This window comes from Pollicipes pollicipes, unplaced genomic scaffold (assembly GCF_011947565.3).
Source record: "Pollicipes pollicipes isolate AB1234 unplaced genomic scaffold, Ppol_2.1 Scaffold_3087;HRSCAF=3621_pilon_pilon_pilon, whole genome shotgun sequence".
NCBI lineage: Eukaryota > Metazoa > Arthropoda > Thecostraca > Pollicipedomorpha > Pollicipedidae > Pollicipes > Pollicipes pollicipes.
In genome coordinates this window covers 997,808-1,019,454 of record NW_023596225.1, presented here as the reverse complement: position 1 = coordinate 1,019,454, position 21,647 = coordinate 997,808, and the positions used below count along the sequence as shown (strand labels likewise).

General features: G+C 56.3%; 1 protein-coding gene across 1 annotated transcript; it reads left to right on the top strand.

Moving 5' to 3' along the window:
• Positions 1 to 49: 49 nt before the first annotated feature.
• LOC119114919 (cilia- and flagella-associated protein 57-like) lies at positions 50 to 20,793 on the top strand. Its single transcript, XM_037238978.1, is given in 21 exon segments — positions 50 to 88; positions 334 to 478; positions 2,482 to 2,687; positions 3,093 to 3,344; positions 3,894 to 4,095; positions 5,947 to 6,059; positions 7,085 to 7,297; positions 11,925 to 12,098; positions 13,380 to 13,401; positions 13,445 to 13,536; positions 13,751 to 13,912; positions 14,505 to 14,689; positions 15,174 to 15,276; positions 15,428 to 15,459; positions 15,704 to 15,815; positions 15,817 to 15,855; positions 16,944 to 17,087; positions 17,195 to 17,410; positions 18,442 to 18,621; positions 19,786 to 19,980; positions 20,695 to 20,793. Coding segments are annotated over 21 exon segments (2,925 nt in total).
• The last annotated feature ends 854 nt before the right edge of the window (positions 20,794 to 21,647 follow it).

Here is a 21,647-nt window from a genome sequence, read left to right as displayed (position 1 = left end):
CCTCCCCAGGCTGGTTACATGGAGTCGGTCATCTCACCAGGCTGGTTACATGGAGTCGGTCAGCTCCCAGGCTGGTTACATGGAGTCGGTCAGCTCACCAGGCTGGTTACATGGAGTCGGTCAGCTCACCAGGCTGGTTACATGGAGTCGGTCAGCTCACCAGGCTGGTTACATGGGGTTGGTCAGCTCACCAGGCTGGTTACATGGAGTCGGTCAGCTAACCGGGCTGTTTGCACGGCTCATTACATGCCGCCGTCTGTGCCGGCCCCTGGGCGTGCTGCGCCCGGCAGCCGCGGTTGTCATCCGGTGAGCGTCTGGTCCCGGTCCCGGCAGGCGGTCTACAACCCGGCAGACCCGGCCGTCATCGTGGTGGTGGGCCAGCACCTGCTCAAGATGCTCCGCCTCACTGAAGGGTCTCTGCGCCAGTTCGGCCATCAACGCGTCGAAAACACCAATTATCTGTGCGCCGCGTGGGCGGGTGCGTGCTGACTGGCCCCGCGCCACAGGGGCAGGGACAGGAGCTGCATATGCGCCGCCTGGGACACCGCCTCTCTTCACTCATTGCGACCAGCGCATCCCAGGGCACTGTGTTAAGTCCAGACCCAACACTCATGTTTGATCTCTCGTACAGCACACATCCGACACTATTCACCGATACACCTCCCTCCCCCTCGTACAAACTAGTCTGCTGCGCAGGACATCATGTAGAAGGCGGCGATCCACCGAACCTTGAATGCCGCCGCAAGCATAAATTCCACAGCATGTTTAAGTGAAGGGAGCGCTGCTGGGTTGGCTGAACTTCTGCCCCCGGTCTGGCTGCGGGGAGGCGTCACAGCACGCTGCTTTTAGGACCGGTTTAACGGGCCATACAGTTTTAAAAAGCTGGTTTCGCACGGATCTAGCATTATCTGGCAGACCATACTCTACCATGGTGGTTCAGCAGTTAAGGCTGGATATGCACCACGCTCGCTGCTCGTCCGATCCAATTACTCAGTCCAGCAGCGGGCTTCCACATTATCGGATATCCAGCGGGTTCATTCGCACTATCCATTCAGTTGAATTTACCAGAGCAGTTACAGCGTACTTTCACTTAAGGGATAAACCGCATTACAAGCACGGCCCAGTCCCCGAGGCAGCCACTGCAGCCACCGCAGGTCCGCCCCTGCCGGGATGCACATCGCAGCACCCTGCTGGGACGCCCGCCGGCTTGTCAGAGCGCGCCTCGTGAACCCTTCACTGAATCCGTCACTCCCGCCGCGGCGACGACGCTGGGCGCCAGCTTCCAGGAATGCTCTCTGTACGCGGACAGGGATGCCTGCTCAGAGGCAGGACCATGGGACAAGCCGTCGCCCGGTTGAACCCGGAACTCGGGACCCGGTTGCCGGAGAGTTTGAGTAGTGGGCGCCATGGTGGTATCGTCACATCCATGGCTGCATTAAGACGCAGCAGGGAATTTCCCGGCTTTCATGATTGGTGGAAAATCATATTAAACACGTCGGACCCTTTTCACACAAAGCTTACTGTGTCAAACACCTTTTAAGCCAAGACTTATTCGAAAAGCCTTGCCAGCAAACTGTGTTGTTCTTTTCTTCTTAAAACACCGTAGGCCCGAATCGCATGGTGGGAGGGGAAGGGCTGATCGGCAACCTGCCGACACCTGGGTGTATAGGATTGAAAAAATGTGATTTGGCCTCCGTATAACTACCTTTTCCTAAAGTTTTTACCGGTAAACCCGACAAACTGTAACAACCCAGTAGATCTACCAAGCTAGCAGTTCGATGCACAAGGATTTCTAGGGCTTTTAATTCGCACGCCGATCCCCCCCCCCCCCCCCCCCCCCGCCTCACTATTCAGTACTGCATTTCCACCCAACCACAGCCAGAGCTACTCGCTTAAGAAAAGGGAAGTTGTTAAGCATGCTGTCTGTGTATTAAAACTCGTTTGCATCAAAGTCCAGTGCAGCCAGCACGTGCGTCCGCGGTCCTGGCGTTTGTGATTGGTCTCATAAGCACAGGTGTCCGGTGTTCCAGGATGCCGAACGGACAGTGCTTTAGAGTGCATATTATAAGAAAGATATAACATAAGCTAGACACATAAGATATGCCTTCGGGCGCCGGAGCGCGAAATGCAGCCCATGTGATCCGACCGTCACATCGTTACAGGCATTATGGAAACGTTGTAAACGTTGTTGTTAATCATAGCATCTCGTTTTAGTGGCTCTCAAACCATTCCGGAAACCGTTGAACGTCACGGCCCATCGAATGAAGCTCACCTTCACTGCTAGCCTTGTGAGATGTTTGCAGCTATACTTCCACTTCACAGCATTTCTGTTTCGTTTTGATTGACCGAAGGCGTATACATGAACTAGCAAGGTGGTACACCGTTTAAGAGTGGTATGGCCTGCCATTACAACGTGGTGTGCTCTGGCTGGAGCAGCCCAGCGGCCCCGGTGACAATTCGGCTCGACCGGTGCCCGTGCAGGCCAGAACCGGCTACTGGTGGGCACGGACCAGGGCCGCGTGGTGTTGTACGACGCGGCCGAGCTGAAGGCCGAGTTCCGGCTGTCGGAGGCGGCCAGCCGCGAGCCGACGGCCGAGCCAGAGCGCCGCTCGACCAGCGCCGCCCGCTCCAGCTCCGTCATCTCCAGCGGCGGCGAGCCTGTCACCAGCATTGTCACCTTCTCAAAGGTCGGCGCACGCACAGGCCGCCGCCGACGGGCGCCTGTCGGACCGCGTACCTCGTCCGAGGTGGCGTCGCTGCGGGGAGTGGCACGGATGCCCTCCCGCGCGCCGTGGGCGGACAGTATTGTCACAACTGTCCTCCAATTGGCCGGGTGCCTGATGCAGTTTGATCGCCCTCTGCACAAGGGCACAGCCTGTTGGAAGTCGTCCCGCGGTCCAGATTGGTCACATGACGTGCGCACTTGGCGGCTTATCTGAGGCGCTCGGGCTGGCGGGCTGCACCCATGTCCAGTCGCAGCCATCACTTGCTCGGTTTGCTGGACGTTTCCTGTGGCCGCTGACAGCCGCGGTCGCTCTCGTCCCCCGCCACCGTCCCCGCTCCGACCCCGCTCGACCGCCCCATCCCCACAGGGGTTCGTGGCCGTGTGCGGCGTGGGCGTGGCACACGTGTTCGACCGGGCCGAGGACCAGACGACGGAGTTCTACCGGCTGCTGCGCACCGTGCACATACCACAGGACCCGGGCCGCCTGGCGGCCTCGGCCGACCTGCAGGAGGGTATCACCGGCCTGGCCGTCAGCCCCTCCGAGGAGACACTTGTCGCCGCCTCCACGCGCAGCCAGCTCTACGTCATCGCCATGAGCAGCGTCTTCCTCACCAGCAAGGTGTCGCTGGCGGCGGTGGGCCATGTGTGAAGCCGGGCGGAGGGGGGGGGGGGGGGGCTCGTTTGGGGAAAGGGAACGGCGGCAGTTTAGAGTGAGCAAGTGAGGCTCTCCCATGAGACCCTATTTCGTTGGCTGGAAAGCATCAGTCAGCGAAATAGGCCGCGAGTGCTATGACCTTAGCACTGGCGACCGCGTCGATAAATATTCAGGAAATTGATTTAGCAAGCAGGGTGTCGCGGCAACCAGACGGCCGCTGGGGTCCGGGGTTGTGCCGTGGCACATGGTGTACCTATCACTCCCAGTTGTTAGGTGGTGTGTGTGTGAGAGAGCGGGGGGTGCAGCATGTCATGCACATTGCAACGTTTCGAAACAGGAACAAATGACGAGGAGCCAAGTATTGAAGTTATTGTCTAGGGTCATCGTCTGCATGCGCCTTCCACTGCCTAGCATAGCAAAAACCGACTCATGTGTGCGCATCGCTTGACTCATGCATCCCTCCTTGGCGAGCGCTCAGCCGTGCCGAGATACCCAGTTGCTGACCGCCGGCAGGGCGCCGACTGCCTGTTCGAGCACCTGTCGACGCCGTTCCACTACGGCAGCATCCTGGACATGGACCTGTCGTTCCGGCGGCCGTTCGCCGTCACGTGCGGCTCCGACCGCACCGTGGCCGTCTGGAACCACAAGACCATGACGCTGGACGTGTACAAACAGTTCCAGGACGATCTGCACAGCGTGGCCATACACCCGCTCGGTACGTCCGGCCGTCGCCCGGCCAGGGTGCTGGCATACACCCGCTCGGTACGGCCGACCGTCGCCCGGCCAGGGTGCTGGCATGCACCCGCTCGGTACGGCCAGCCGTCGCCCCGGCCAGGGTGCTGACCATACACCCGCTCGGTACGGCCGGCCGTCGCCCCGGCCAGGGTGCTGGCATACACCCGCTCGGTACGGCCGGCCGTCACCCCGGCCAGGGTGCTCGCATACACCCGCTCGGTACGGCCGGCCGTCGCCCCGGCCAGGGTGCGCGGTCGGGGGCGGAGCGCGCCCGGGCTCAGGCAGAGCTGGCCTTTGTCTGAGGCGTGATGCGTTGTGCTGAGGCCTTGTCTGAGGCCTCCACCGCTCTGAGCGTGCGATCTGATGACGGAGTAGAGTTTTACGTGTTTTGCATCAGAGTATGGCTTAACTAGTCCCGATGCAATAAGCCCGTCCCGAGGGCTCAGTCGGTTGGAGGGCATGCCTGCCGATTCATCCACCCGTGGCGGGATGAGGTCGAGCCGCTTTGGCGCTCGCTATTTGTCCTTGGCAGGTATGACCTGCGGTCTGTGGCAGCGGCCGCGATAAAGGTCGGATGACGTCAGAGGGCATGACAGACTGTGCTGAGCATTGCGGGAAGTTAAGCTTTCGCCATCGAATTCTGCCGTTGACCTGGATTGCGCGATCTCATGGTATGATTCAGGGTTTATACAGCAAGCACTGCTTAGCGTGTGCTATGATCCCAGAAATTCATCCATTCAAAGGGCTCGGATTAAATATTTTTAAAAAGCTATGCTCGCCTCTGAACTACAAGAGTCGTGCCGCGGCTCTTAGTGGAAGCTAAATGACGATAGAAACAGGGACGTAAGTGTGCAGGCCGCATCGCAAAGAATGAGATGATTCAGCTGCAACGCATTTGTTTCTTTGCATGCCATTGCGATGGTTGTTACTCAGGATACGGAGAGACCAGAGCTAGAGTGTGATGCAAGGGCTGATGCGTATAATCCTGTGACTAACAAGGAAACTGGCTGCGAGTGGTCACTTATCAGTGACTAAAGCGCAGCTAGTTGGCTTGAACTTTGATATTGATATGAGAGGCGCGATGAAAGTCCAATTCTCGGTGATCTTGGACACGGAATTGACCTTATTGAGACCTAAACATGCGCTTGTGATGTGTCCAGAAGTCTCCGCATCAAAATTAGTTCCAGCCCACGGTCCAACGCTTTCCTAGTTTGCGTTCTGGGGAAGCAGTTTTGTGAATGAAAGGAGCGATCTTGCACCATCTAACCAGTGATGCATTATCGGCCGGCTCCTGGGTCTGGTGCACAGAAACTGTCGGGCTAGAAGCGCCAAGCTGTGTATAAAAGATGGTACTGTTGAATTCGCAGAAAACTTTCACTAGAACGGATCGAGAAGTTGTGAGTATTCTTTTGCCATTAATGTAAAAAGGTGCCCACTTGGCTTTCATAAAATTCGATTTGAGCTTAAAAAATACCTTTGGGGCATGTGCGAGTAACCAGAGCCATACTTGAATGGCAATAGTATTCGCTCTGGTATGCGCGCGATTCTCCGTCTCTTCTCACCACACATGAAATCGTGGGTATAAAACGACCGGGGACCAACTGCAGTGGTTCAGTCCCTCCTATCCCCCCCCCCCCTCTCCCTCCCCTCTGAGCCGAGAGGAGGCACTGCAGTGACCCAGACGGTCGGCCCTCTCGCGCCATCGAGCCCTCCTGAGCCGGGTAGGGGACACTGCGGCGACCTGGAAGGTCGGCCTTCTCCGCCATCGAGCCCTCCTGAGCCGGGTAGGGAACGCTGCGATGACCCGGACGGTCGGCCCTCTCTCCGGCAGGCTACAGCTTGCTCGCCGGCTTCTCGGACAAGCTGCGCTACATGATGATTCTGATGAAGACTTGCGACCCATCAAGGAGTTTTGCCATCCGCTCGTGCAGCAGTGCGCCTTCAGCAACGGCGGCCACCTGTTCGCGCGGTGCATGGCAACGTCATCCAGATCTACTCGACCATCACGTTCGAGAACGTCGGCAACCTCAAGGGCCAACGGCGGCAAGGCAAGGAGGCAGCAGCTGGCGGCGGTGCAGGTCGTGTGCCCCGTGTGATGCGGGGGTGGCGCAGGTCGTGTCACGTGTGATGGGAGCTGGGGGGGTGCAGGTCGTGTCCCGTGTGATCGGGAGCTGGGGGGTGCGGTCGTGTGCCCGTGTGATGGGAGCTGGGGGTGGCGCAGTCGTGTGCCCCGTGTGATGGAGCTGGGGGGGGGGGTGGCGCAGGTCGTGTGCCCCGTGTGATCGGGGGGGGGGGGGGGGGGGGGGGGGGGGGGGGGGGGGGGGGGGGTCGTGTGCCCCGTGGGGGCGGGTGGTGCAGGTAGTGTGCCCCGTGTGATCGGAGCTGGCGGGTGGCGCAGGTCGTGCCCCGTGTGATCGGGAGCTGGGGGTGGCGCAGGTCGTGTGCCCCGTGTGATGGGAGCTGGGGGGGCGCAGGTCGTGTGCCCCGTGTGATCGGAGCTGGCGGGTGGCGCAGGTCGTGTGCCCCGTGTGATCGGAGCTGGCGGGTGGCGCAGGTCGTGTGCCCCGTGTGATCGGGAGCTGGGGGGCGCAGGTCGTGTGCCCCGTGTGATCGGGAGCTGGTGGGTGTGCGCAGGTTGTGTGACCAGTCCTGCTGTCGTGTCACGTGATCACTACTCAGGAAACAATTTGCATTTGTCGCCTGTCGTGAGGTCTGGGACGTTTGGTGTCGGTAGGGATGGTTTGATGGATTGTTGGGGTGCCTGCGTGGTTGGGGTACCTCAAACGACCTGACCTGACCTGACCCGACCTGACCGTACCCGCCAAACATAGCACTGCCAGGCTTGTGCGACCTGCCCTGGTCTGACGCCGCCAAGTATTTAACCCTTTGCTAGGCGCCGTCGAACGGCCGTCTTAGATCGTCCGATCTGATATTGCCTTGCCTGACCTGACCTGACCTGACGCCGTCAGATCCGTGCCCTCCGCTGGGCGCCGTCGGACAACCGCCTCGTGTCGTGCGGCATGGAGGGTGCCATCTATGAGTGGGACCTGCAGCTGGGGCGGCGCTGCGGCGAGAACGTGCTGCGCGGCTGCAACTACTTCAGCACGGCCGTCTCGCCCGACGCCAAGACCATCTACGCTGTCGGCTCCGACAAACTCATCAAGGAGGTGTCCGACTCCCAGGTGAGCGGGCGCGCCGTCCGACAGGGGCTGGAGCACCGCGGTCCCCTGGATTCGGTTCCGCAGGCAAATGTGGAGCTGCATCAGAATCATGTTGCATTTATAACGTTCTGCAGAACCACTGAGTGTACGGTACGCGTTGACTTCCAAAATGATGGAAAGAACATGACACAGCAGCTCTGAAGGTAAGATGAAACCCAAGGTCCATCACCCTCAATCCATGCCAAACAGAAAGTCGATTTTTTTACATCTTTGTTTTAATCCACAGTGTTTTTGACTGTTTCACTTGACAGTTGTTTGTGATGATGATGATAACGGGTTTATGACGATGGTGATAATGATGATCATGACGACGATGGTGATTATGATTTGGGATTTACGTCTTACCGACTGTCAGGGCCATTTCGGGACGGAATGCCTTTATTAGTTACCATGCGGGGTATGGCTGTGGCGAGACAGGGCTTTGCACCCAGGACCGACAGCTTCAGAGCCAAACGTTCTTAACACTGTACCACCATCGCCCAGTCTACATGTGCTGTCCCTCGTTTACTTAGGTATGAAGACTTTTCGAACGCCTTTTACGGGCTTTAAATGTCCTGTAGCGCATCTTTCGACCAAATGCTGTTCTGTTCCATGTGGTTCGTTCTGACATAACCTAAACGCATGCTACTTTACCTAGACATCTGAGAACGCTCTCGCGCTGTACTCTGATAACGGTGGGACTCCGCGACAACGTGGAAGCGACAGAGGGGAAGGAGGGGGGGGGGGGGGAGGGCAGGTGCCTACCCCTCCTACTATCGCAGGCCAGGATAGAGATGAGGAGAGAGCATACCCTCGTCACCAGATAGGTTATGCAATATGAGGACACTTGTTGAAGTCATTCTATTATTTGTAGCTGAACTATTTGGAAAGCCATGAGAACCAGCGGTCAAGGCGTGGCCAGCGACTTGTGGTGACCTGCAGGGGCAGAATGTCCCGTACATGTGAGAGAGAAAGAGACGATGTCAAGTCAGAAGAGGAATGTTGATTGCCTCGCTTTGCTGGTATTAAAATCTGGGATAAAGACCGACTTGAATGAGTGATAAAACGTTGATGAAAGCTAACGTTTCAGGGCACGTGTAACGCGACTAATTGCGCGGCTGGAGGGCATGTTGCCAAAGCTTAAATGAAGAGCGGCTTAGACAGTCTTGCTCTGATGACCCTATGGTGCTATTTGGACCTGACCCTCTGTAGATCAGTTTGAGCTTGCCGAGGTCATTGGTCAGGCGTGAACTCAGTAAAAACTATCCGGGGGATGCTCGAAATTCATGTGAAAGGTGTTGCTGAAGATGGCAGGAGGTTAGCTTGAAAGTTGTGCGCTATTTCTCAAAAATGTAATGTAGTTGTTCAGTGTATACCTCTCTCCTCAGCCTGAGGATTAATGAGCTGATACTGTCTAATCTGGGCTGAGTTTTGTTTTTATCTTGTTATCAAATATATTTCATGGTGCCGTTCCTCATTAACCGGCTTTGCAAAACACGGTTTTTCTTATATGCAGTCTATTCCGACAAGAGCGTAATATTCTGGGCCTGTTCCCATCTCCGGCGAATTCGTCATTGCCAGTGATGTGAAACACGGCGTGATTCGATGTCAAAGCAATATTTCCATAGGCCCTCTGTTGTTTTGTTGCCAGCACGCATGGTTTTGTAGGTTTGAGAAGCTCTCAAAAGCCCTCCGGCCGGGTGCAGAGATGTATACCCGCCTCCTGCCCGACCGGCCTGGCGCGGCCCAGTTATTGCCAGTCGTCCGCCTTTTATACCCTACTCTTTATCCAACGTCCTTGCTTCAGCATGATCCCTCTTCGACAGATTGGTTCGGTAGTGCTGAGATTTATGTAATTCCTCCAGCTCTCGTTGGTGTGGACTCGAACATCCTATTGGTTTCTATGCAAAACAACTGTTTACGGAAAGTTACAAGATATTGATCGCACATTTGTTTATTACACGCACCGTTGATGACTCCTAAATCAGGCACTGCTGTGCAAGAAATAACATGTGGAATGGGGCAGACGTGAAGTAAGTTTGTTTGGCTCTTCGAGCGTAAACTCGCGTCCGTTATGCCATGGCAACCGTTGGCTGTTATCTGCTCAGTGGACAGGAGGGCTCTGGTTCGGCATGTCGTCAAGCCGCGGCTCTTGCCGCTCTGGTATCGGGTACTGGTATCAGCACTAGCCGCACTGATACCAGATGGTGGGTCCGTGCTGATGGGCGGCCAATAAGCCCAAAGTTCCATCGAACAAAGAAGGCAGCACAGGTGTAATGAAAACCTGTGACCATTTCCGCAAGATTTCATTATACCCGTTGATGCGTTTCATTCTCATTCAACTTTGTTCGCCTTCATGACCTGTTTTTACAACAAATAGATCAGAGTACCCGTCGTGGTATATATGCACTGAGCGAGACCGCTGTTTTTTCTCGAAGTCACACACATACACTTCAGTGACGTGAAGTAAAACATGCTGATCACCCTGGTCAGCGTATGTGGCCCACTGACGAATACGTTTTTACACTTACTGGGAAGGACGCGTGGCCGCCTTTTTCGTGACGCTGCTACGTCACCACAAAAGTACATGTCAGGGCTAGTATTGTTCGCTGCGACAGTCTGTGAATGAAACTGGCGTGTTACGGGATATTGATCTCTTTCCCAAGAGGAAGGCAGCCGCCCGTCCGAATTCGGTCGGTCTCGGCTGTTTGTAGACTGCTGATATACCGTAAAAGTAAGGATCTCCCTTTACATAGAGTGATAATCAAGCGCCGTAATTTCTCAGAAGTTGATTTTGCTTGTTGTAGGCAAAATTGCTATTGCAGGCCTCCATGTGTCTGGGTGTTGAGCATCGTGCTAACTCCTTTAAAGAAGATGATAGTCTGAAACTCTAAATGTTTTGGTTGCATGGGTCCCTGGAATCAGAGCCCTAAAGTTAGCCCCCGATTTTTATTTCTTTACGTATTTGTGATAAACATTTGTAATAGTTTCGGATTTGTTACGACGTCATGACAAGTAAATTTGAGGCTGAGGTTGTCTCATATTACGTGGAGAAGCCACAAATGACCCCTATAACACCTTGCCTCCGCGCTTCGTCTGCATTTGCGCTCGCTAAATTGGAACCCATTTCGCTTCATGTCTCATTTTGTGACACAAACTTGTGGTAGCCAAACTCCAGCCAGATAACGTCAAAATGACGATTTTCAACAAACGCCGAGAGCGATGCGTGGTTTTGTGACTTGACATGATGTCACGGTTCGTGTAAAATGGTCACGATAAATGAGTTTATCCCACCGTTGATCGTAGATTACGCCAGTTTAGGCATAATTTTTAGACGGCCCGCTGTAGACAGTACAAAGCTGTTTTGCGTTTAACGAACGGCCTACGAGGATGATGTGCATTTGCTTGGTATTCGTGATGCCGAGACCGGAGTTGCGTTCTTGACCTGACATGATTTCGGGGTCACGTATCACTCAACACGTGTCAAGGATAGTTCGATCTATACACCATCCATTTTATATGCCAATGACAGCGCAATACAGTACACACCAGCCTGTGGGAGAGTCCCTCCCCCACAGCCGTCCATATGTTGCCACCTGATCTGACATGAGATGGCACTGATGCTGTGAACGTCACCAGGTCTGTGTCGTAGGCATGTAACGCACGTCCTGGTTTGCTCACTGCACTTTGATATAACCCTACTATCGTGTTTAATTTGAATAGATAAGCGCCTTGAAAAACATCGGAACATCATGTGGTTTGACCTGACTTGTTGCAACATAACTGACCTGTACGCTACGCCACTGACTTCTGCTGTGACCCCTGGCTGGCTGGCCATGTGAAACAGCGCCTTGAACGTCTCTCCCCCAGCGAACAGAACAGCAAATGCCTCAGCAAATCGCAGGCCAGCGTTCGCAGTAAGGCTGCTCACCCTTACAGGTTAAAATCGAACATCATGGACTTTGCTGGGTGTCAAACTACGTGGTGATGTGTGTGCATGACTCCCACTATTGCCCGCAAACATTTTGTTCCCATCCAATAAGTTTGACGCCTCTATACTTATTTTATATTTCATGTCATGACTCATCAGTGATAGCGTTTCGCGGTATATTTCTCAAAGCGTTTGGTCAAATGTGGTTAGCTATATTCGTAACGAGTTTGAACACGCAAGCCTCATGCTCTAGCTACGGAACCACACACAGATTGGCTGAGCTGGTGGTTCCCACGAAGCGGGCGGTACAGCTCCTCTCCAGGACGTCCGGCGGCAGGGTGTTGACGCGGTACAGTGCGTTGACGCAGCGTGTGTTGTGTGTCGACAGTGTGTTGATGCGGTGCAATGCGTTGACGCAGTGCGTTGGCGCGCCCAGCGGCAATGTGTTGACCCGGTGCAGCATGTTGGCGCAGTGTGTTGCCGCATCCAGTGGCAGCGTGTTGACTCGGTGCAGTGTGTTGCCGCATTGTGTGGACGCGTCCAGCGGCAGTGTGTTGATGCGATGCAGTGCGTTGACGCAGTGTGTTGACGCGGTGGAGTGCGTTGCCGCATTGTGTTGACGCGTCCAGCGGCAGTGTGTTGCCGCATGTGACAGCAGCCGGTGCCGCGTGACCGCAGGTGATCCGCGAAGTCAGCTGCCAGGATGTGGTGCCCACCTGGGTGGCGCTGTCTCGCTCCGGCCGCATGCTCTTCCTGGGCCTGCAGAGCGGCGTGCTGCGTTCCGTCAAGTTCCCGCTCTCCATCCCCGGCGAGTGGGAGGAGCACTTCGCCCACAACGACGCCATCACCAAGGTGGGTGGGTGTTTGCGTGGTGGGTGCGGCGGCCGTCCCGGCCGTCGGGCAGCGCCGCGGATGAGCTTGTTCGCCACGTCCGTCAGGGTCGTTGGAGCGATCTTCCGCCCGGGGTTGCGGCGGACGTGGTCTTCCGCCCTGATCCGTTTCACGCGAATGGCGCTCTTATACTCATACCGGAAGCAATTATGAAAAACACTCACATCGCTCAATCTCATCGTGCAAAAAAGCTGCGTATGGTAACTCCGTTGGCGTGGAACCAGTAGTGCAGACGGAGGGAGGTCACAGGGGCCACGTGCCCGCCCCCGCCGTTTAGGTCCAGATTTGAGGGCCCGAAAGGGTTGTTGGAGATCGTATTAAGCGGCCCGGTCTGCAAGGCTGGGCCCTCGAGTGCCAGTCAGAGGGCCTTCTGCGCCGCTTGAGGACTCCCGAAGTCGTTGAGTGTCCGGTGTCAGTCAGACATCATCAGAACTGGTAGTCCGGTTCCGGTCGGCCTGGGTGTGAGTGCCGATTTCCCAAGCAGGGTAAAGGCCGGGGCTCGCGATTTACATTGGTCGAGGCCCCCGAGTCAGTGAGAGGCCTCTGTGCTGACCAAGGACCCACAGTGCCTAACAGCGTGTCCTGTGCTGGTAAAGGGCTGTGAGCCAATCATGCGTCTTGCCGAGGGGCCTGAAGGCGGCCCAAACAGGGACCTGAGGAATTCCTTGGTACCAAAGATGAAGGGCCTGACTGGAAGGCTTATGTGTCCGAAGAGCCCAAGGGCTTGCAGCAGGTCACATTGAGCACCCCGCCCATGAGACCGTGACCTCAGATGTCAGTAAGAGTGTCTTCTACACCGATTGGAGATCCCTGGGAGAATGCGGGCCTCTATTTCGGCCAGAGACCTCCGACACCGAGCAGTCGGTTTCGTGTCCGTCTGTGCCGAGGTGCTCTTGACAACAACCGCGACTGTGGCGGGTGTCGGGGCCAGATGGCTTTGTTGATTACTTCAGACCTGTCGAGGCGTATACCCAGCATCGAATCTCGAGGGATCAAATTACAAACACTTGGGCAAGGGCCAGATTATTGCCAGAAGGCAGGCCTAGAAAGAGCCAAGGCCGGCATTTTCACAATCCGATCACGATGCCGTCGCCGTTGCCGTTGCCTTCTTGTCCCTCCCCCTCCCCCTCACGATCCGTCCATGCGCCTGTCTGCCAGCGTCTTTTGAGCGCTGTTCGTCAGCATGCGATAGTCCCCTCTAGTGCTGGTGTATGTAACAGCAACTGGTTGTCTGACCGGCAGATGGCGGTGCTCGCGGACGATCGCAGATGTCACACTGCTCGGACGGCACTCTGGCGCTGTGGCAGATCCAGGACCCGAGGGCCGTCTCTCAAAGCGGGGAGGGAGCAGCCCCATTCCTTACGCCAGGGAGATTCTCGTCTCAAAAGTAGAGCTAGATGTGAGTACCCCGCTCCGCGCCATCACTGAGAACGTAAGGCGGGATCGGTCACTCGTGCTCGGTAAGCTGGAACAAGCCAGTCGTTTACTTTCCGTTGCCGTTTGTGACGCAGTTCTCGTCGCTGGGTCACGCACACTGGTGACCGGTGGCTCTGACCGGAACGACGAGACCGCCGTCGGGTCTCACGCCGGAGGGTTCTCCACCTGGTTCTCAGGAGAAGACGCGACTCATCAACGAGCTGAACACGCGCGTCTCGGAGCTGCGACTGGAGAACGAGTACCAGCTGCGGCTCAAGGACATGACGTACGGCGACAAGATCCGGCAGCTGACCGAGCGCGCCGACCAGGATATCCAGACGCTCAACGACACCATCGAGGTGAAATGGACTCGGCGGCGGCGGGCGCCTGCTGCCCAGTGGGACGGGGCCGTGGAGAGCACCCGCTGTCCAGTCGGGGTGCCGTTGGCCGTGAGATGCCGCTAGACGCTGAACTGGAATGCGGTGAATTAAGCTGTCCGGCACGGGTATGTTTGCAGCTACCAAACCGTGATCTGTGGTTCAAGAGCTGCTAGCCACGTCGTTAGTTATTGAAAGTCTTAACTGTCCTGCACCTTGATGCAAGCTTGCCCGAAACGTAAAGTTGAAGAACGGTGAAAATGCGGGGTATTGTGTTCCTGCCCTGAGAGCAGTTCTCAATGTGCTGGGTTGTTGCATTCGACTGCGCTGTGCATTGCGATGCGAGTCCATATCAGGTAGGCTCTGGGATCATCTCTAACACGATGCGAGTCCACATCAGGTAGGCTCTGGGATCATCTCTAACAACAGCCGGTTTGGCATTGCCACATTTGAGGTTTATCTGTGACTAGTTGTTAAGCCTGACCCTGAAGCCCATGACCCAACGTCAGCGGCTGCTGGCTGACTGTCGTTCGACTCGTCGGTGACCGTGCGCGTCGCTGGCGGCCGCCTGCAGAGCCTGAAAGAGGAGAACGAGGCCGACCGTGACGCGCACAAGCAGCAGCTGGAGGACATCCGAGCACAGCACCAGGAGGAGGTGCAGCTGCTCGAGTCCAACAGCAACGCCAAGCTTATCGTTGAGTATGAGAAGTACCAAGCGCTGGAGAACAAGATGGCCATGATGAAGGAAGACTATGAAAAGTGAGTTGTTCTGGCACAGGCGGTGTTTGGGGCCGGGCCAAGAAGGCACCACGCCGCCTGGCGGCAAGGCGGTGTTGGGACCGGTGTTAACGGCGGCTGCAGGCTCTGTGACTTTTTGAATTCCATTATATTTTACGCTCGCTGGTTTCCATGCGAGTGTCCACAGTAGAGCCTCATTGGTTTTTGTCACACCTGATATTCTGAAGCGTTGCAAGCTGTCGTCCGAATAGTCAGAGTCGGCATAATCTTACAAGTAACGTGGCTAGGTCCGTGTCAGTCATTGCTGTTTCTAGCTGATCTGTCAGCAAGTTCGACAACGTCATGTGTCATTTTTGTTTGACCAGTGTACCTAAAACCTCAGACGCGGCCGCCCCGCAAGCACGTACTACTTCAGATCTAGAGCGCTCCACCATGCCCTAAATATTCTCCCCGCATCAGCCTCCCTGTTCTCCCTTACGCTCACCTTGTTCCGCTCGTCGGCCAGACAGCTGGTGGATTGGCCGCCGCCGACCCAGGCGGTGCTGTCCGCCCAGGCCGAGGAGCACGAGGAGCGGATCGGGAGAAGGTCGCCCTGCTGGAGGAGGCTCGCGAGGAGGCTGACCAGCAGAAGAAGACCTACGAGGAGATGCAGGTCCCAGATCGAGGAGGACGGCGACGTGAGATCGTCGACATCAAGACCAAGTACGAGTACAAGCTGAAGGCGGAGCGCAACGCCAACGTGCGACGATGCGCGGCGAGACGGGTAGTGATGAAGAGAAGCGCTTCGTCAGGTAAGTGGCGGCCAGTGACGGCGCCGCCCTCTAGGCTGGCGCTCCTGGCTCGGACCTGGACGCCACGCCAGCGGCGTCAGCTGCGGCTGCGACGATCTCCGTTCGTCCTTGACCCGTCCTTGACGCACAGGCAGAGACGCGGCGTCAGGCGTCGGTGCATTGTCGATGGATGGATGGACCCGACATTTCAGCGGCGTGGCAGTGTCTGGCGCGGATTACAGGCTGGCGCTGTGGCCGTTTTCAGCTTGACAAAGGAGCTGGAGGAGCAGCGACAGGAGATCCAGCGTCTTCAGGGCGAGCACAGCAAGCTCCAGTCCATCATCAAGAACCTCGAGCGCGACATCATCGGCCTGAAGAAAGGAGGTGCAGGAGCGGGACGAGACCATCAATGAAAAGGTGCGTGCTCTTCTCCGTGGTCTTCCCGCTCAGATGTCTAAGACTCGCTCGGGTGCTGTCGGGTATGCTGCCAGCAATACTGATCGGAGGAGCAGTGTCGCTGGCAGCATATATTGGCTGATCAGATTAGTTTACGTTCGATGCGCACCGAGAGCGAACTTTTTACAAGTGACACCGTGTTGGATCAACAGAGTGTTCCTCGCTCCGTTATCCTGCCCCGACCGATTCATCGTGCTGTACTTCAGGACTGTGAATGTTTGATTGTTGTGCCGTGTGTGACGCTTTGTTTGATTGTTGTGCCGATTGTTGCGTGTGTGACGCTTTGTTCAGGCGTGCACTTCAGGCAGCGCACTTTGACTAGCATACAGAAGATGGTCAGTGCGGATGAGACCGTATAATTTCATCAACGTGGTCATTTGGGGCACAAATGATTCGGCACAAGTTCGGCCAGAGCTCAGAAGTTCTATTTGCCTGCTGTAGACTGGCATTTTGACCCAGATGATGTGACCTTACGGGGACTTCCTTTTCATTCACGCTGAGCCCTGTAGTGTAATATTTGCGCATCCAAACGACCAATGCGTTCCCTCAGTCGAGACCCCAGTGGCCGGCCGAGGTGGATACGCGGACGTGTTTTGTGTTATGAAAAAGTGTAGACGGAAACATGACACACACATGGTGTGCTTCCTTATTTATGTGTGTTCATTGTTTACGGACAGATATAAACGGAAACTCCACACACCCGTGTAGTGTGTCCTTCTGGGTGCGAGTGAAGCGCGTTAGAGTGGCTTTATCATTCCCACAAACACTTGCTATCCCCAAGCGACGCCAAACTGTAGCATCTCGCCCACAATCATGATTAAGCCTATTGCGACGCAGGTGTGGGCACAGACTTTGACGTAGATGTTTGCAAATGTCATTATTGTGATTTGTGACGTAGTTGTGCGCAGGTATGCGACTGTTCTCAGAAGGCGGTAAGGAAAGCAGAAAATTCTGCTGTTTTAGTATCTTGCTTAAATGGTTGAAAACACATTTGATACGTTTGGAGGTGTAGAGATATAGTCAACTTAATGTTGCTTTCTATTTTGCAGGAAAAGCGCATTTACGATCTGAAGAAAAAGAACCAGGAGCTAGAGAAGTTCAAATTTGTGCTTGATTACAAGATCAAAGAACTTAAGAAGCAGATTGAACCACGGGAAATCGAAATAAAAGACATGAAGGAAACTATCAACGCTGTGAGTTATTTTAGTTAGTTGGCTGCTTGTAATTACTGAAAGTCTGCTGTATTTTTGTGCTTGCTGCCTTACCGTAGATTGTGCGACTTAATACTATGTTCCTGCAGATGGAGAACGAGCTGGAGAACTACCACAAAAAGAACACGGAGCAGGAGCTGCAGCTGCAGGAGTTCCGTCAGAAGCTGCATGCCATCGAGGCTGAGCTGCACCGCGCCGTGCAGCGCAACTTTGACTTCACCGTCGTCATGAACCGCTACCGCAGCGACCTGTTCTCCTGCATGGACTTCATACAGGACCCGAAAAAGCTCAAGGAGAGCATCAAGGTGCGTGGTCCGCCGGCGGCGTCCGGTCCGTCATCAGTGGGGCTTCGAGTTCAGCTGGCGTTGCGACAGAGAGAGGTCGTGTTTGCCGGTGGGAAGGTATAGCCATCGTAAAAGCACAGCAGACGGGAGTGATACTGGTCTGTTGTAAGATGTTTGATAAAACTCAAAGCCCGACTCAGCGAATATCCTTGTTCGGTACATGTTTTCCTTATGGCAGCGTCAGAGCTGATTTAGGCCAAGCTTTGCTCGACTGAGGCTGACTGCGGACACAAACTTCGCTGCTCCCAGCTGCGGACACAAACCTCGCTGCTCCCAGCTGCGGACACAAACCTCGCTGCTTTCAGCTGCGGACACAAACCTTGCCGCTCCCAGCTGTGGATACAAACACCGCTGTTTTCAGTTGCGGGCACAAACATCTCTGCTCCCAGCCGTCCCGTGGACAGAACTGTGGCCGTTTGTGAAGTACCAAAATGACGAGTTCTGTCTTCACACGGCGGGCTGCCCGTCGTACCATCCTTGATGGGCGCATCTTTTCATGAGCATGTTCTTTGCGTTTCGTTTGTCTTGTCGGCTTGGGTTTGGTATTTACTTGTAATAGAGTAGGAGAAAAAGTTCCCTGCTTTTTATTATTTACAATGGTACAAGGCCAACCAGACAGGTGGAGGGAGGGTTTTGGGGTGGGTGGATAAATGGGGGGGGGGGGGGGGGTGGAAAAGGACGCAACCTGCCCCCAAAATACGCGAACAAATGGTTTTCTCCCCGGATTTAACCCACTTCCCACTTTTTTAACCCACTTTTGACGATTGGTCTCAGACACCCCGCCAAGTTGCGTCAAATAGGGATCTGGGTTCGTTCGGTGGATAGGCAAGATTATCACTGAACTCCGTATCCGAGGGTTATCTGCCCTGGTTAAGAAGTTTCTGGTTATGAAAGAGACCGTAGTGCTGGGCCTCGACTGCACTGCCCGTGGACTGACCATGACCCGCCTGACCTGCGGTGTCAGCTGCCCGAACCCGCTCGTCCGCCGGCAGGCGCTCTACAGTAAACATGTGACGTCCGAGATCCGGCCGGAGAAGCTGCTGGTGGACGACTCCAGCTTGAAGGAGTTCAGCCGACAGCGTGACTACCTGGAGCGCACCGTGGCCGGACTCAAGCACAAGCTGACTAAGGACACGCACCTGCAGCGCGCCGACAATATCCGCGTCGTGCAGGTACGGCTGCCGGCAACAGGCGGCGCCCGTCGGTGGGAGGGCGGGATGTGGCTTTGGGGCTCTAAGACGCATTCAGCTGCCGAGGCTGCATGGCGTCATCTGCCTCTCACCCTGGCAGGAAGGGTGGGCACCGCGGGAAATCAAGCCTCGTGCCTCCAGTTTCCCAGACGCGCAGCGATAACGCAGACGCGTCCACCGCTACATTATCGGCACCCGAGAGGGCGGGAGTGGGAGGGCTTTCGGATTGGTTATCGTGGATAATGTCACAGGACTTGGACAGTGCTAGCCAGTGCATGCAGCGTGACGAGTCCAGGACCATATGGGGTAGTCCCGAGACCGGACGACTGGTGAACACGCCGATGCCAGCCAGTGCAGGCAACAGCCGCGCGCTGGAGCCACCTGCTCTTGCAACTGGTGACAGGTTCAGGTCAGCTGAGAGGATACGACACTCCGCACCCAGAGGTGCAGAAATGTCCCCTCAAAAAGCGGCGTAGGCCCGACCCGTGTTTAAGACAATTCATCCCTTGCAGCACTTGAGAGGTCTAGTGGTAAACTTCTGAAGAGTGTAGATGCGGTCAGCTTCTGTGAGAAGGCTACGGCCCACCCTCCCCCTGGGGCCAGTTTCCGTGCCTGTGTGTTACAAAGGTCACAGGCAGCCGCTGTGAGCCAGGGCTGGGATCGCTCCTGGCGCCGCGCTGTGACCTTCCTTGCTGTTATGGCCATGCTCCGACCCCCCCCCCCCCCCCCCCCTCGACCACTCTGATCTTGCTCGTTATTCTGGCTGCGTCCCTCACCTCACCCCTCCTGACCACCCTGACCTTGCTCGCTGTCCTGGCCGTGCCCCTCACCTCCCTCCTCCTGACCACCCCGAACTTGCTCACTGTCCTGGCCGTGCCCCTCACCTCCCTCCTCCTGACCACCCTGAGCTTGCTCGCTGTCCTGACCGTGCCCTTCACCTCCCTCCTCCTGGCCGCCCTGACGGTGCGCCGGCCCGCTCCCGCTGACCGCCGGCCGGGGCCCTCACCTCCCTCCTCCTGGCCGCCCTGACGGTGCGCCGGCCCGCTCCTGCTGACCGCCGGCCGGGGCCCTCACCTCCCTCCTCCTGGCCGCCCTGACGGTGCGCCGGCCCGCTCCTGCTGACCGCCGGCCGGGGCCCGTCGCCAGGAGAACGTGGCGCTGATCGCCGAGATCAACAACCTGCGGGCGGAGCTACACGCTCTGCGCAACAGCATGGACGGCCTAGAGTCGGCGCTGGGGCTGCGCCGCTCCTCGGTCACGCCGGCCGAGGCGCAGGCCAAGCTGGACAAGGCCATCGTTCGTCTGGACCAGCTGCAGGAGCAGCAGCTGCAGCAGCTGCAGGTGGGGAGAGGTCCGCCGAGGCGGCGGCAGCAGACGCGGCTGGCCCGTGTCCAGGCGCTGCGCGTGGCTGGCGATAGAGCGGTCTGGCGCGGTGCTGAAGTGTGCTCCGTTCTGGCCGTGTGAAGTGACCTGTGGGTTCTTGGGCGTTTAGGGACTGCTCAGAGACTTGGGGATAGGAATAGGGATTTGATTTGAAGTCATCGCCGCAGCCTGCAGATATTACGGACTTAGACCCAGAAGTGTATTTGTCAAGGATCCACAACCATGGTGGTTTTTTCACCAAGCACGTCGGTCAAAATCAAGCACTTTGGATAAGGACCTGGACATCACTGTCACGAGGCACTGACTGCGCACAGCACGCACACACGGACTTCCCAGTGGCGTCTAAACGGGCTGCACGTTTAAAATATCCATTACGCAAAAGTAGCTTCGGATCAGTATTGGTGGGGTTCAGCTTAGTATTAGTGGCTTCTGCGTGCATTTCAGGCTCTGTAACTGAGCAGCTCGTGAGTAACTGTAGCTCGGCTGTAGTAGGTCTCTTAAAAGACCCACACCGCATGTAACGAGCGTACGACAACACGGACAGTGGGTGCATGGTTGCAGCGAAGTTTGGCTTGACGCCAGAAGCGGTGTTGTCCGGGCTGTGTGCGCGTGCGGGTGTGTTTGCGTATCCCGTGCGGTGTGCCCCACTCCCGTCCTGCCGCTGCGCCGCAGGCCCGGGACCAGGTGATCGACGCGCAGCGGCACGAGCTGCAGCTGCAGGCCTCGCAGATCGTGCAGCTGCAGCACGAGCTGGGCAAGTGTCTGGCCTAAGCCGGACGCCTTCCTGCAGTCGCTGGGCGAGGAGAGCGACCGCGCGTGAGCCCCGCCCTGGAGCCGGCAGCCGCCCGCCCGACAGAGCTCCGCCTCTCGCCGCGTCCGGCTGCTCTTTGTTCGGTTTTGGTCGCCTTCGTTTTGTTCACAGAAAGCTTGGTTTCGATGTCTGAGCACAGTGGCAGCCACATGGTAGCGCATCGCTGTGAGAAGGTGGTGTGTGACCATGCCGTGCGTGCCGGTGGCGGTTCAGCCATTGATCAATGTCCACCAGAGATCACTGCGGGAGGTCAATGGCATGTTCGTCGGCGCTGAGCTGAGATCGTAGCGCACGCCTGTGTCATATTCCGACGAAGACATAAGGTGCTGATATGCACGAGTGGCGACAGGTATGTGATGCGACAGGCACGCAAGAGGCCTCCACGTGGCGCCAAGGCCTTTTGTCGTCCTGAGGTCTTCCAGGCTCGTGGGTGTCTCTACGTCGCGTGACTTCAAAACTCGTCGCGTGGCGTGTTTTGCACTCGACACTCGCATGAATTGTCATGTGTCGAGCGTTATCCGGCAGAGGTCATGCCGGGGTCTAGGGTTGTTCGGTCGTGCTCTGGCGGCCGGACGAGCTGTCCGGCACCTTCGTGGTTGGCCCAGGTGGCGCAGGCGAACGAAAATTCTGGCGTATGAGCTGGGGCTGGTTGATTTCGGTGTAAGAGATGGTGTACCGGCCACAAATGTTTTGAAAATTGTGAAATGCACGGCTGATCTGTCAAAGAAAAACAGGAGTGCGTGCTCTGTTACGCACTAATGTATGCTTAAAATATCATCTGTCACATATGTACGGGTTTCGCTCCAATAAGTTT